The sequence below is a fragment of the Phoxinus phoxinus genome, assembly GCF_949152265.1.
Source record: "Phoxinus phoxinus genome assembly, chromosome: 5".
Classification (NCBI taxonomy): domain Eukaryota; kingdom Metazoa; phylum Chordata; class Actinopteri; order Cypriniformes; family Leuciscidae; genus Phoxinus; species Phoxinus phoxinus.
The window spans coordinates 42,139,535-42,156,090 of NC_136880.1; the positions used below are offsets into that span (position 1 = coordinate 42,139,535).

A 16,556-nucleotide genomic window follows, 5' to 3' on the forward strand; every position below is an offset into this window, starting at 1 on the left:
AAAATATGGCAGAAATAGTAAAAGTATATGATTTTCTGAATTTAACCAATCAGCTAGACAAAAATGTCTGTCAAAAAAGAAAAGAAAAATCTGTCAAATGAAATATATACAACTTAAGACAATAAAGACACAATTAGACCGGGTAATACATGTTTGTGAGTTCACTTTTACAGTTTTTTTTATTTATTTGACAAAAAAATCACTTTTACAGTAAAGTTCAGAGAATTTTCTCCTGTGTATGAATGAAAATATATGAGTAAAAAATGCCCATAAATCCTACTTCAACCCCTTTGAAGTGAAAAAGAAGTGTGCTTAATTGAAGTTTTGCACTTTAGTGTACTTTATATCTTAAAAGTATATAAAAAAAAATACTTGCAGATAATATATTACGGAAATAAAAGGCCACTTAATTGTACTTAAAGACTTTAATGTAGTGTCATATGATTTAAAAATAATTAGCTGTACTTAAAATCACTTATTTGTATGTGTATTTTGATTATATTGCAGCGTTATTATACTTTAAATGTATTAAATTGCAAATTCATAAAATATGTAATTACAAATATATTTAAATACAATTTTCAATAAAAATTACATAAAATAATATTTTAGTTTAACAATAATTACAATGATTATGAAATTATATACAAAGATAATATCTACTTAAGTAGCTCAAAAAGTGTAATTGCATTAGCCTGCCTTTTCATTTTGTTGTAAATAACATGCAATTACGTGTCTAATAAGTTAGGCATATTATTGTTTCTTTTTAAAAGCATGCTAAAGTCTTTTCTTTTCCCAGTATAAATGTGTGTACAGTGTAAATGTCCGTGCTTGTCCCTGCAGGATGAAGTTGTGTGTTCAGATTGGTGTGTTTTGTGGTTGTGAGGTGAAGCAGAACTCTTTTGTGTGTGTGTGTGTGTGTGTGTGTGTGTGTGTGTGTGTGTGTGTGTGTGTGTGTGTGTGTGTGTGTGTGTGTGTGTGTGTGTGTGTGTGTGTGTGTGGAGCTTTTGCTAATGAGATAATTAAACTGTTTACTGGGTCTCTCTGAAATCATGGAGCCGTACAATAGTTTCTTTAGGAGAGATCTTATTTATTTCTTCCTCTTTTCAAACCTAAAAAGTTAATTGGTACACTTTACAAGAAGGTTCACATTATTAATGTATAAACTAACATGAGTTAACAATGAGCAATACAATTTTTACAGTATTTATTAATCTTTGTTAATGTTAAATTGTTTGTTCGTTGGTTCACAGTGCATTAATGTTAACAAATACAACCTTTGATTTGAACTAAGATTAATAAATGCTGTAGAAGTATTGTTCCTTCTTTCTTAGTTCTTATTAATAAGGTAGCCTACTTATGTTAACTAATGAACCTTATTGTAAAGTGTTACCAGATTATAATTACTATTTTATTATGATGAGTCATCTGGTCATTGTTGTTGTTAGCTGTCAGAATAGAAAGCTCATAATTCATAACTGGGTTTATGAATTATGAAGGGACCACTGGGTTTTTGAAAAAGTATATTATTATTATAAATGTCTTCTTTTTTCTTTTTCTATTACCAGTTAGTGGAACTACATTTTGCAAACATACCCAATTTATTCTTATAAAACGGAGAGTTCCGGTCCTTGATTCTGATTGGTTGAGCCGCGTTGTAAATTACTCAAAACACACACACACACACACACACACACACACACACACACACACACACACACACACACACACACACACACACACACACACACACACACACACACACACACACACACACACACACACACACACACACACACACACTTGTGACCGCATTACAATAGTATTACTGCGCAACTGCCGTTTGTGATTCTTTGTTGCTGCGTGTTGCTTAGCAACCTCTTTGGTACTAACGTTACATTGCTTGGCGGAGGAATAAATGTGTTATAACGTTATAGTTTTTGTTGCTGGTGTTTATTTTATGAATACAATATATATTACAGTTGTTAATATTAATATTTTTATGGAGGAACCAAAGCAATAAGACCCTTACAGATTATTGCGTTAATCTGTCATACTCATTGTCAACAGTGGGTGGCGCTCGAAGGCAAAGAATTGGCACAGAATACTTGTGTGACATCATGGATCATCAAGCCATCATAGAGCATATGATTGAGCAACTGAACATAGAGCTGTTCAGTTCTGCATTCAGTAACACAGAATAACATGGTTTTATGTGGATAAACACACAACATCAGGACCATTTACAGGTGAGAAATTAGAATATATGCAACGGTTCATTTATTTCAGTAAATCAAGATATTTCAAGCCTTTATTAGTTATAATTTTGATGATTATGGCTTACAGCTTATGATTATGAAAACCCCAAATTCAAAATTAGAATATTGTGAAAAGGTTTTCATAAGCTGTAAGCCATAATCATCAAAATTATAACTAATAAAGGCTTGAAATATCTCACTTTGCATGTAATGAGTCTATATAATATATAATTCCTGAATAAATGAGCTTTTGCACCATATTCTCATTTTTTTGAGATGCCCATATCCTCTTATTCAGCACTATTTGTGGCATCAGTTTTATTTTTTTTAATGATTTGTATATTGCTAAAATTAAAAAGTAGTGCTGGGCATCCAAAAAAAAAGTTTGTGTTAACATAATATATGTGGGTGTGCTGTGTGTATAATTATTTTGTATATATAAATACTCACACATGCATGTATACATTTAAGAAATATTTGCATGTACTGTATATATATTTATGCAAATAAATATTTTATATATAAATAAATACAAATTCTTAAATACATGCATATGTGCATATTTATATATACAAAATAATTATACACACAGTACACACACATATATTATGTAAACACAAACTTTTATTTTGGATGCGATTAATAGTTGCCCAGCACTAAAAAAAAAAAAAGCATTAATATTTTGTTTGTTAATATTTTGATATATTTATGAAACTGAGCTGTTGTCGATGCCTGTAGGATTAACAGCACAATATAATCAATTAAACAATCAATACAGTGTCTCTTAATCAGAGGCCGATCATAAAGCACAGCGGCTCCACGGACATCATTTACTACAGGGAAATAAAGCCAACGTGACCTTTCACCTTTCAGCACACAAGCCAAAGCAGAAGGGTTATGTCCATCCCAGGGGAACGAGGTTGTTTCCGGTAAAAATCAGTGCGAATTTGTATTGATTAAGACACAGTGCACAAGAAAATACTTAATCGCTTATGGTGTTACTTGGAAAAATGAGCATTTGACTGACAGGTAGTCGCTTTTCTTTAATAATGAATGACTATTAACTGGTGATGTTAAGGGACTTTGTGCCCGTGTGTGGGGGTGTCCACAGACGTGCCTGATTAATCGTGAAGGAGAAAACACATGATGAGAGAGAAAAAGGCATTTATTGAGCAAATATTTCTTTGCTAAAAACAAAACACAGAGTAAGAAACATTTCCAGAGAAAAATCCCTGTTTGTACACAGTTTTGCCCTTTTAAAGTCTAAAACTGACCGACTGTCAACATCACAGGAAACTCAACACCGTGTTTCTGAATCAAAAATACATCCTGACTGCAATAAAAGGCACATTTGCTCAGTGGACAAACATAATGCAAAACACTGAAGAAGAATAATAATAATAATAATAATAATAAATAACATTGCACATGCACAATACAGTTGATGAGAAAGGCAGTCACAATATAAAAAAAATAGTAAGTTTGTAAAAGTCTGTTGCAACAAGTCAACATCAATTAATTAAAAGGTGTATTAATTTAGCCTTCTCTACAGATTCACATCATTTATCGAGAAATAAGAATTTACTCTAAAATGTAGTAATTCAACACTAGGTGAAAATCAGTGTGTTTTTCAGTGCAACACATCACCTGGGTGGTTGCCAGGGCGTTGCTATGCGATTGTAAAGATGCTCTGTACGGTTGCCAGGGCATCGCTTTGTGGTAGCTCAGATGCTCTGTACGGTTGCCAGGGCATCACTATGTGGTTGCTAAGATGTTCTTTATGGTTGCCAGGGCATCGCTATGTGGTTGCTTAAATGTTCTGAATGGTTGCCAGGGCGTCGCTATGTGGTTGCTTAAATGTACTGGATGGTTGCCAGGGCGTTGCTATGTGGTTACTAAGATGTTCTTTATGGTTGCCAGGGCGTCGCTATGTGGTTGCTTAAATGTACTGGATGGTTGCCAGGGCGTTGCTATGTGGTTACTAAGATGTTCTTTATGGTTGCCAGGGCCTTGCTATGTGGTTGCTTAAATGTTCTGGATGGTTGCCAGGGCGTTGCTATGTGGTAGCTTAAATGTTCTGGATGGTTGCCAGGGTGTCGCTATGTGGTTGCTTAAATGTTCTGGATGGTTGCCAGTGCGTCGCTATGTGGTTGCTCAGATGTTCTGTACGGTTGCCAGGGCGTTGCTATATGGTTGCTAAGATGTTCTTTATGGTTGCCAGGGCGTTGCTATGTGGTTGCTTAAATGTTCTGGGGTGCGTTTCCCGAAAGCATCGTTAGCCAACTATGGTCGCAAGTTCCGTCGTTATCAGCATAGTTCAACGATTTGGTGTTTCCCGAAACCATCGTTCCAACGAACGTTCGCAAACAGAATCGCAAACTTGTGTGGTTGGAACGACAGCTCTCGAGCTGTGGTTAGAAGCAGAGTTTCTAGTTTACATGAGATGTAGACTGAATAAATCCTTATCTTTAGCAAAATAAGCAAGCTGACATTCAGTACAACCATGTTATTTATTTAGAATACATACAAATGTAATTTACGTCTTTTAGTTTAGATGTTCTGTACGGTTGCCAGGGTATCGCTATGTGGTTGCTAAGATGTTCTATATGGTTGCCAGGGCATCGCTATGTGGTTGCTTAAATGTGGATGGTTGCCAGGGTGTTGCTATGCAGTTGCTAAGGTGTTTTGAGTGGTTTGACTTGAGATATGAGATATTACTTTAGTTTCGATATGTTCACACTTTAATGAGATATTGGGTTGGTAGCAGCAGCTTTGTGGTTGAATCTCAAGAAACCCTTCAAGAACAAGTCTAGCTCATATTTCACCCCTAAAGCTAAAGGAAACACACATAAAAAATTTATTTTGCATAGTCATTTTTTGTAGGCAAATTACAGTAATATATATTTTTTTACAAGGTCATAACTACCATATAGATATTTAAACAATTTAATTAAGAACATTATTTTGTGCATTGCAGCAATGAACGTTTCAGGGGTGGATAATGTGCTTAATAATGCCCAAATTAAAAAATATTACAATTACATATAATAATTATATTATAGAATACATTATTATTAAAGGGGTGGTTGATTATGATTTCGCTTTTCTAATGTGTAATGTTGCTTTTTGAGCACTCAAAGTTAAAAGCAAAGACTTTTAAAAATCACTTTTATTTCACTACACAGCATTCCTCCCGGGTTAGTGACATCATCGCTAACCCTAAAATTTACATAAACCCCGCCCCGCATGACAGAATATGCTAATCATTGACTAGAAGAGAGTTAACTCCACACCAGCTACATAAATTCATCAACTAGTCATCAGAAATGTCCTGTTGCCTTTGTCAACATTGTTTACGTTTACACTTCTTCTCGAGTCTCTCCATCTTTGTCCAACTCCGATTTAAACATAAAAGGCTAAAAGTTTTTGAAAAATTTTCAGTGTGTGTCTGTGTGAGGTAATCGGAGCTGCTAACACACACAAGCTCTTGAAGCTCCGCCCCCTGCATCGGGAGCAGCAGCTCATTTGCATTTAAAGGGACAGACACAAACGGTGTGTTTTTGCTCACCCTCAAAAAGTGACAATTTTAACATGATATATAAAAATATCTGTGGGGTATTTTGAGCTAAAACTTCACACACACACTCTGGGGACATCAGAGACTTATTTTAAGTAAAGTCAAGTCAAGTCATCTTCATTTATATAGCGCTTTTAACAATGTAGATTGTTTCAAAGCAGCTTTACAGATATAAAAGTATAACATTTTACATCTTGTGAAAAGGGCATTACACCACCCCTTTATTATTATTTATTTTAATAACTAAATAAAAATGTATAAATAATAACAATCTATAATAAATACAATTACCTGTTTTATTCGGAGGTAAAATATGTCCTTGACAGTGTTTGTGAGCCGTGCATCTACACGAGCGCGTGATCGAACTGTCCCCTCTCTAAAGCGTCTTTGGGATCCGACCAGGATGAGGACGGCATGCTACTGTACGGGTCCAGAAGAATCCGGAAACAGCGGACCAGCAGGAACACCAGAACCAGCAGCAGGAGCCCCACGAAACACAGCGCGGTGTTCTGCTCCGAGTCGTGAGCCAGCAGGAGCCCAGCGGTGGCCCCGGGGCCCGAGACGGGAGCCAGAGACAGCAGCTCGTACTCCAGCACGGGACTTTCACTCATCTTATCAGTTCAAAAGATGAAGCCAATCCGAGGATTGTGCAGGAATGAAAAAAAAAATCAATATCTCAGTTGCATCTCCTCCTCACACTGTAAAAAATATTGATATATTTTTCTTATATCAAATCAAAGATAATTCATGTGGTTCAGATAGCACAATATTTTGAGTTTATGTTGATTAAACTAATCTCCATCATTGTATTAACTCAAATTTACTTTTTTTTAAGTTAAACCAACAAAAAAAATGTCTCAAACTGCGTATTATATGCAATCAAAAGTCTCGCACGTTTCTCATCAAATGATCCACATTCATAGCTTTACACTCCTAATGCACGACAACTGTTGACTCTTCCGTGTCCTTTTGGGAGAAAAATCCAAGACAAAGTGGATGCTTCCTTAAAAAAAAACAAAAAAACGATGCGATGAGAGAGCAATAAAATGCATCCAGGTGAACAGGTCATCAGCGCCTCACATGAGATGCAACAGATTGCAATGAAATTTGTTCATGCACAAAACTGTGGTCGACGTTCAGACACCAGAGATCCAGCAGAGGACGTCCACATCTTCACACACACGTTGCATTGGTGTTTTTATGGACTTATTCCACACGCGGCGTCATATTCAGGCGTCAGTGAGATAGTTGAGCATGAGGAAAGATAGAAACCAGCAGGAATGAGACAGGAAAAAGCCGCTCTGTGAATAAAGAGAAAGACGGCACTCGTAAATCATGGATCGATCGGGATCTCAAAACATTGTGGATCAATAGCGGCCACATAAAAGTGAAGTAAATCAGGTCACCTCCGTCATATAACAGTCAACGCTGGCCCTGGACAACACTGCTATCCCCAATGTTTGGTCCCACGGTAATAATCAGCAGTGAATAGAGACTGGAATTCCCTCTGACTTTATTAGGATGGGATTTGTGTCCTGAAAGCTGATTCCTGTCCCAAATACAGCGGAGTTAATAATAACTACAGGGTTAAGGCCAGGTCAAAGGGCATCTATATGTAACGAGTTATAATAAATACAATACAAGTTTAATGTATTGTTGCTTTTTCACTAAAATCCTTATTATTTTATTACTGATTCATTTCCGTTTTTCTCTGAGCAATATATGTTGATTTTTGCTATTTATTCTCCAGAGACTTTTATTTTGATATTTTCTTCTGCCGCTGTTGTGGTGCCATTTTGAAGTGTGCGCGCGCCTCTCTTCAGTTTGCATTGCATGCGGTGGAGAGAGGTAAGCGTTTTTCAGAGCTCTTCAATCTATGAGCGAATTAAGTTTGTAAAGTATGTTAATTGAGTTGATATCTCTTTGTGAACAGTACAGAGACGGTGTATTGTGTTTTATTGCATGTTATATGTGTGAGTGGATCAATAATGTGAAGATATATTGTGTGGGCCGTATGATATGCATTAACAGGGCTTTGAGTCATTAATCAACTAACTAGTGTTGTATCATATAGGTGATGTAATGATGAGATCTTCACAAGCAGTTTGTCATCTTTATTGATGTTGATCCACAGGTATTTCACATCTTTCAATGTTATGTGTATTATTTTTGATTGTTAATAGAGTTTGCATTGCATGCGGTGGAGAGAGGTGATGTAATGATGAGATCTTCACAAGCAGTTTGTCATCTTTATTGATGTTGATCCACAGATGGTGATAAGTCCATGTTGGGTGTGAGCGACTGTTAATAAACATCCCTGGTCTGGTGAACCGCAGTAACAGTGTCCTGGTCCTTCTATTACACAACGCAGAGACAGTAACGTAACAGCGGTCAGTTGCAGACCGGTTACATTGGTGCCGTGACCCGGATCAGAAGATTTGCTTCAGGATCAACGTCAGTTGGGTCGCCGAGGGACGCTGCATTGAGGTTCAGTTTTGTTGATAAAAGAACTGTGAGAATACAAACGGACATTTGATATTTCTTAAACCAAATTATGCATTTTCCCATTTAAGTGATTTATTTTTCTCACGTTTTCTGATATTTTTCAATTGCTTATTCTGTTTGAAAATTAATCTTAAAGTGTAAACATGGCATTTAGTTTAAAAAATGATGAAGTTGATGCTTATGAGACAATTACGGGATTAGGTCTTGGGAGGGGAAGATTTCTTAGTGAAACCCCAATTGTAAGACAGCGTAATTTGAACAGAACACCTCCTGTGTTAAGCTCCACACGTGTGACTGATCATGATACTGTACCCTTAGCTGTTCCAGACATAGCAGATCCAAATTGGCAAGGTTTGATAGCACATATTGCTCAACAAGTGGGGCAAACCATGTTAGCATCTCAAAAAGAGGCTAGTTATGGTGGAGGAGAGAATAAGGGTGCACAGACACAGGGGTTAGGTACCAGTAAGACATTCTCAGACATCCCTTCACTTAACTTGACTGGAGTGAGATTGGTTATGCAAAGCGAAGCAAAAGAGCCCCCAGTCTACCGTGGTGATGCATCAGACAAGCTTGGTGTGCGTGAGTGGGAGGAGCTGGTGGACACATATCTGAGAAAGAGAGGAATACCATTAGCAGATCAGCATCAAGAGATTCTAAGCAGATTGATGGGCAAAGCTAAGGATGTCGTCAAAGTCACTCTTCGCTGTAATTCAGCTTTGAACCCAGTTGAAAACCCAAAGGTTATCATCGACATCCTGAAACAACATTTTAGCGATGTTAATTACTCATGTATGCCCTTGGCTGATTTCTATGGAACTGTTCCATTAGCAGGGGAGGATCCTGTCGAGTACTGGGTGCGTTTGAACAAAGCAGTGGATCTTGCAGAAGAAGCTTTAAAGAGACTTGGGCGACGAATGGAAGATCCATGCCAAGAAGCTGCAATGATGTTCGTGAAATACTGCCCTGATTCCACTCTTGCTGCAGTTTTCCGTCTCAAAGCTCCAGAAAAGTGGACCGCACAGGAAGTCCAAGAACAGCTTGACCGGTACCACACAGAGTTGAAAGAGCAGATGTCAGTCAAGCCAAAGCGTCACCCTGCTACAAGGCATGTCACCGCTCACGTTCAGACATTCAATGAGGATGAACAGGATGTTGACTCTCCAGAGCTAGGTGAGTGCAGCAGAGCCAGTAAAGCACACACTGTACAGGATGACAATTGTATGAGAACTCTGATTAATCTCCTTGATCGTGCACTCTCTCAAAATGTCCAAATGCCATCCCGCCAGCCCCAAAGCAAGCTCTGTAGAGTATGCCAATCTCATGATCACTCTACTGTAACACATTGTCGACGAGAACATCTGTGTTTTGCATGCTTTCAGCCTGGACACAGTAAGAGGGATTGTATAAGTGACAGGTCCAGACCTGGTCCAGCACAATTCCGGGGTCCATTAGGTTTAAACTAGATCGCTCACGTTTGGAAGGGGGATGCGTGAGCATAAGTGAAGAACCCCTAGAGAGTGTTGATCTTCACCACTTTTATGAGAATGCATGCGCACAGGCTCCCACTGGGACTAAGGTGATAGCACAAAATGTCCAGGCAGTTGAGGCATTCGACGATTTGTTCTATGCACCAGTCAGTATTAATGATGTGTTTTCGATAAAAGGAATGCTTGATACAGGCTCCATGGCCTGCACTTTTAGTGACAAAGTGGAAAAGAGGATGTTAAGTGAGAATGTACTGCCTTCACCTACACCGCTCCATGAGGAAGTCATCTTAGTAGGATGTGGTGGCAAGGTTACAAAACCAAAATGCATGTATGAGGTCCAATTGAAAGTTTATGGAGAGAGCTGTCTAGTGCCTATTCTCGTTGTACCCGGCCAGCGGGATGATCTGATCATCGGTACAAATGTCATAAAATTCCTTGCGCATCGTATGAAAGGTACCAGTGACTTTTGGAGACTTGTTTCTAATCATACAGTGGAGCCGCTGGCGGGATGTGAACAGTTCCTGGATGTAATGGCCAACACATGTCGGTGGAAGGGTTCAGAGCTGCCAGACAAGGTGGGAACAATCAAGCTACAGCAGTGTGTCACTCTCTTACCCAGGCAGGAACATCTTGTCTGGGGAAAGCTGCCAAAGAATGCCCCTATGTCACCCGGGAGTACAGTGGTAGTGGAACCTACAAATTCAAGGTCTGTGTCAAGAGACATTATGGTCGGGCGGGTGGTCACGCCATTATGGGGTGATCGCTGGGTTCCTGTAAAAGTCACTAACTTCTCTGACAAGCCAGTCACCCTTAAGAGGAATCGCAAATTAGCAGATGTGTTCCCATGTGTTGCCATGGAAGATTTTGAACTTTTCCAGGGGCTGAGTCGAGCTGAAGTGTCCGTGGAGGAGAGTCAGCAGTCCCTTAGATTGTCAGCTGATTTCAAACAGAGATTGGAAACGGTTGGCCTCGTTGATCTCGACATTCAGTCTGTTTCTGTCAGCCAAGTGACAAAGGAGAAGTTAGTGCAGTTGCTAGAGAGATACAACGACGTGTTTTCTAAGCATGCATTGGACTGTGGAGAAGTAACGGGATTTGTTCATCGCATACGACTAATGGATGAGCGTCCATTCAGACTCCCTTATCGTAGGGTGCCGCCTGCACACTACCAAAAGTTGCGGCAGGTTTTATCCCAGATGGAAGAACAAGGGATAATTAGGAAGTCTGTGAGTGAGTATGCTTCTCCGTTAGTCCTGGTGTGGAAGAAGGATGGCAGTCTGAGGCTATGCACAGATTTCCGATGGTTAAATGCCAGAACAATAAAGGATGCACACCCACTTCCACACCAGGCTGACTGCTTAGCTGCTCTGGGCGGAAACACACTCTTCAGCACCATGGACCTGACGTCAGGGTTTTATAACATCCCCATGGCTGAAGAGGACAAGAAATACACTGCATTCACGACTCCTGTAGGGCTGCACGAGTATAATAGGATGCCGCAAGGACTATGCAACAGTCCAGCCTCTTTTATGCGAATGATGGTAAGCATCTTCGGAGACTTAAACTTCAGCAGCTTGTTGTGTTATCTTGATGACCTGTTGGTGTTTGCTCCGAATGAGCAGGAAGCGCTGGAAAGACTGGAGGTCGTGTTCAGTCGTCTGAGGCAGTACAATCTTAAGCTGAGCCCTAAGAAGTGCCATCTACTGAAATCCTCTGTAAAATTCCTGGGTCACATCATCGACAGGGATGGAGTTTCAGTAGATCCTGCCAAAGTCGAGGTCATCTCGAAGCTGACTAAGGCAGATCTTATGGAAGATGATAAATGTACTCCATCAGTGCAGAGGATCAAATCAGTTCTTGGTATGATCTTATATTACCAACACTTCATTCCTGGATGTTCTACTTTGGCAAAACCGCTTTTTGCCCTTACGGGTGGGCAGAGGAGGAAAAGAGGCACCAAGGGAGACATTCAAAGGGGAACTTACAGGAAGCTCAAGCCCACGGATTGGACTTCAGAATGTGACAGCGCATTATGTTGTCTTAAAGAGAGTCTGCTTCAAAGTGCTGTTCTAGCCCACCCTGACTTTACTCTGCCTCTGATCTTGGCGATTGATGCCTCACTGGACGGACTGGGGGCTGTATTATCCCAAGTGCCTGCGGGTGAAGAGCGAGCTCGTCCAATCGCATTTGCAAGCAAAACTCTGAGCAAATCACAGAGGAACTATCCAGTTCATAAGCTCGAGTTTCTGGCACTCAAATGGAGCGTGTGCGAGAAGTTTAGCCATTGGTTGAAAGGTCAGACATTCACCGTATGGACAGACAACAATCCGCTCACGTACATCATGTCCAAGGCAAAACTTGCAGCATGTGAGCAACGTTGGGTGTCCAAACTGGCAGCTTACACCTTTGAACTGAAGCATATAGCCGGGAAGAAAAACGTGGTGGCGGATGCTCTAAGTAGAGACCCTTTTGTCAAGACCGTGAGCAGCAGGCTAATGAAGGAGCCATATCATGATTTGCTTGTGGAGGCTGAAGCAGTTGATGGAGATGGAGTTCGAGATGCCTTTCGTCAAGGAGCTCAGAATCTGCAGATCTGCTTCCAGTCCTGTCTTGCCTTGTCCTCTGACAGTGCCACTATCAAAGCCTGTTTAAGTTTACATGATCAGTGGGAAGAAACATCTCAAGCAAGAGCTGTGCAGCTAATTCAGTCTTACCCAGATTTAATACCTGCTGGCATTGACACCCTTCCAACGATCGCTGCGGATGAAATTCGTGAAATGCAAGAGGCTGATTCAGTAATTTCAAGAGTGACATTCTTTGTAAACTCGAAGCGTCAACCATCGAGGCGAGAGAAGGCCAACATGAGTTACAGAACCCTATCTCTTCTCAGGCATTGGGACAAATTAAAACTCAAGGATGGAATAATGTACAGAGTCACACAAGATCCACACAGTAAACAGAAGCGGTATCAGCTGGTCTTACCTTCTAACCTCAAGGGGCAGGCTTTAAAGGGTGTACATGATCTTGCGGGTCATCAGGGCCAAGCCAGAACCATTCATCTAGCCCGCCAACGCTTCTTCTGGCCAGGAATGGGAAACGATGTGTGTGAATACATCAAGTGCTGTCAAAGATGCATCCTAGCCAAGGCTCCCGAACCATCTGCGCGGGCCCCTCTTGAAAGTATTAAGACCTCTATGCCCATGGAGCTGGTATGCCTGGACTTCTGGTCTGCGGAGGATGGGAAAAAACGCTCTGTGGATGTGCTCGTTGTGACGGACCATTTCACGAAGTTGGCTCATGCCTTCCCTTGCGCAAATCAGTCTGCAAAACAAGTCGCAAGGAAGCTGTGGGATCGTGTATTCTGTGTGTACGGATTCCCGAGCCGCATCCACACAGACCAAGGAGCCAACTTCGAGAGTGCCCTTATAAGAGAGTTGTTGAAACTATCAGGAGTTGCCAAATCTCACACCACTTCGTACCACCCCATGGGAAACGGAGGAGTAGAGAGGTTTAATCGGACCTTAGGGAGTATGCTCCGAACCCTGCCTCTGAAAGAAAAGCACAAATGGCCAGAGCAAATACAAACGCTGACTTTTGCCTACAACGCTACAGTCCATGAGACAACTGGGTATGCTCCATTTCAGCTTATGTTTGGTCGTGTCCCAAGGCTGCCAGTGGATGTCATGTTCAGACAGGTGCTACATGACCCCGTGGTTGTTGATCATGGTACTTACCTGAAATCGTTGATGTCATACCTCCATGAGGCGGCTGAGATTGCGCAGCGACATTCTGAAAAAGAGCAGAGGAAACAGGCAAAAGGTTACAACAAAAAAGTCAGAGGGACATGTCTCAATGTTGGGGACCGTGTGTTGGTGGCGAATAAAGGAGAAAGAGGCAAGAGGAAACTAGCGGATAAATGGGACCCTGTCGTGTACACTGTAATAGACAGGAACCTGCAGAAGCACATTTACAAGCTAGAAGATGGGAATGGAAATGTGAAGATTGTGCACCGGAACCTGCTTCTAGACATTAGTTTCCTACCTGTTGAATCGCCTGATGAGGAGGAAAGCATTCTGCTCTCTGCGGAAGATTCAGAGTGTGAGTCACGTAGCGACAGAAGTGAGTCCTGTGCGGATGACTTCGAACCAACAGATCTGGAGGAGAGAACCAGAAGATGGGTGAACGTAGACTCTGAAAGTCCTGTAGTTCCCGATTCTGATGATGAGGGAGCTGTGGGAACAGACCATTTCAGTTTAAAAGGAAAAGAGTCCAGTGACCAGTCACGAATTGAAGAGAGTAGTAGCAGAGATCTCCCTCAGAGTAGAGTTCAATCCAGCCCATCATCTCTTGATGTTAACATTGATTGTGACACAGACACACAAGCCCAAGTTCTTATTGACTCTCAAACTGACACTGATACTCAAGTTCCAGTCACTGACGTTCAGGGTGTTAGGACACGGGCAGGTAGAGTCGTTAAGAAAGTGAACAGATTAATTGAGTCAATGGTTCAGAAACCCTTTTATCTTCAAGGGGTAGGAAGTAATATGAAAAAGAGAACTGGGTCATTCCTTTCTTTGTTTTGAAGAGTATTCTAATGTGTTTTGATTTTGTATGATGTGAAGACATTTTGATTTCAAATGTAAAACACAAGGGTCAGGTTATATTATGGTGTACAAGGCACCGTAGTGTTCCAAGATAATCTTAGATTTGATCACCCTGAGATTTTTCTTGACCTATTAGTGGGTAACTCACAAGTTGAACTAATGACTGTTTCATTGCAGACCTGTACCAGTTGTTATTGGATCATTCAGTATGGATTTGAGTGAAATCCGGAAGGGGTGAATGTAACGAGTTATAATAAATACAATACAAGTTTAATGTATTGTTGCTTTTTCACTAAAATCCTTATTATTTTATTACTGATTCATTTCCGTTTTTCTCTGAGCAATATATGTTGATTTTTGCTATTTATTCTCCAGAGACTTTTATTTTGATATTTTCTTCTGCCGCTGTTGTGGTGCCATTTTGAAGTGTGCGCGCGCCTCTCTTCAGTTTGCATTGCATGCGGTGGAGAGAGGTAAGCGTTTTTCAGAGCTCTTCAATCTATGAGCGAATTAAGTTTGTAAAGTATGTTAATTGAGTTGATATCTCTTTGTGAACAGTACAGAGACGGTGTATTGTGTTTTATTGCATGTTATATGTGTGAGTGGATCAATAATGTGAAGATATATTGTGTGGGCCGTATGATATGCATTAACAGGGCTTTGAGTCATTAATCAACTAACTAGTGTTGTATCATATAGGTGATGTAATGATGAGATCTTCACAAGCAGTTTGTCATCTTTATTGATGTTGATCCACAGGTATTTCACATCTTTCAATGTTATGTGTATTATTTTTGATTGTTAATAGAGTTTGCATTGCATGCGGTGGAGAGAGGTGATGTAATGATGAGATCTTCACAAGCAGTTTGTCATCTTTATTGATGTTGATCCACAGATGGTGATAAGTCCATGTTGGGTGTGAGCGACTGTTAATAAACATCCCTGGTCTGGTGAACCGCAGTAACAGTGTCCTGGTCCTTCTATTACACAACGCAGAGACAGTAACGTAACAGCGGTCAGTTGCAGACCGGTTACATATACTGTATGTACTGTACAGATTTAGAAAAGGTCATTTAGACTAAACTGCTTTGGTCATCAAACTGCCTCAATAAAGGGACGTCAATGAGGCTGATGATATTTTTTATTATCAAAAATATTATTTAGAGACAGAATTGACCTAGCTTGTGAATAAAACAAAGATTATTGGAGAAGAAAATACTAGTCAGTCTTACTACTTCCAGATTTCACAATTACAGTAAATACATCTGTTGATTACACGTTTCTGATTCAAATATTGGTCAAATTTACCAGCAAATGTCTGAGAGAATATAGTTTCAGAGTAAACACAGCCATTTATTTTCAGTGTACATAAACCTGACTAGGTTAAGGGAAGCACATTTATATTTGCTTCAGTATAAACAACATAAACATACTTAATGTATGTGTGTGTGTGTGTGTGTGTCTTAGTGCTATCAAATCGATTTATCACGATTAATCACATCTAACATATATGTATACACACACACACAAAGAAACTTTTATGTTAGATGTGATTAATCGTGATAAATCGATTTGATAGCACTAATATATATATATAAACACACACACACACACACACACACACACACACACACATATTAGTATGTATAGGATACAAGTCATTTGGGGAAAAATAGCTTATATTACATTTAGTGCTGTCAAATCGATTAATCGCATCTGACATATAACTTTGCTTATGTGTGTGTATAGATGTGTGTGTGTGTGTGTGTGTGTGTGTGTGTGTGTGTGTGTGTGTGTGTGTGTGTGTATATGTATGTATGTGTGTGTGCTTATATGTATACACACACACACAAAGAAACTTTTAAGCACACACACATACATACACACACACACACACACACACACACACACACACACACACACACACACACACACACACACACACACACACACACACACACACACACATCTATACACACACATAAGCAAAGTTATATGTCAGATGCGATTAATCGATTTGACAGCACTAATATAGGCAATTTTTCCCCAAATGACTTGTATCGTGTATATATATATATGTGTGTGTGTGTATGAGTGTTTATGTGTGAGTGAGTATATATAC

At 39.9% G+C, this 16,556-nt stretch overlaps 1 protein-coding gene across 1 annotated transcript; it reads right to left on the reverse strand.

Annotated features, from left to right (window-relative positions):
* Positions 1-6,146: 6,146 nt before the first annotated feature.
* Positions 6,147-6,553, reverse strand: ctxn1 (cortexin 1). Its single transcript, XM_079613133.1, has one exon. The coding sequence runs from the start codon at positions 6,444-6,446 to the stop codon at positions 6,180-6,182; it is 267 nt and encodes an 88-aa protein (XP_079469259.1). The 5' UTR covers positions 6,447-6,553; the 3' UTR covers positions 6,147-6,179.
* Positions 6,554-16,556: the final 10,003 nt, after the last annotated feature.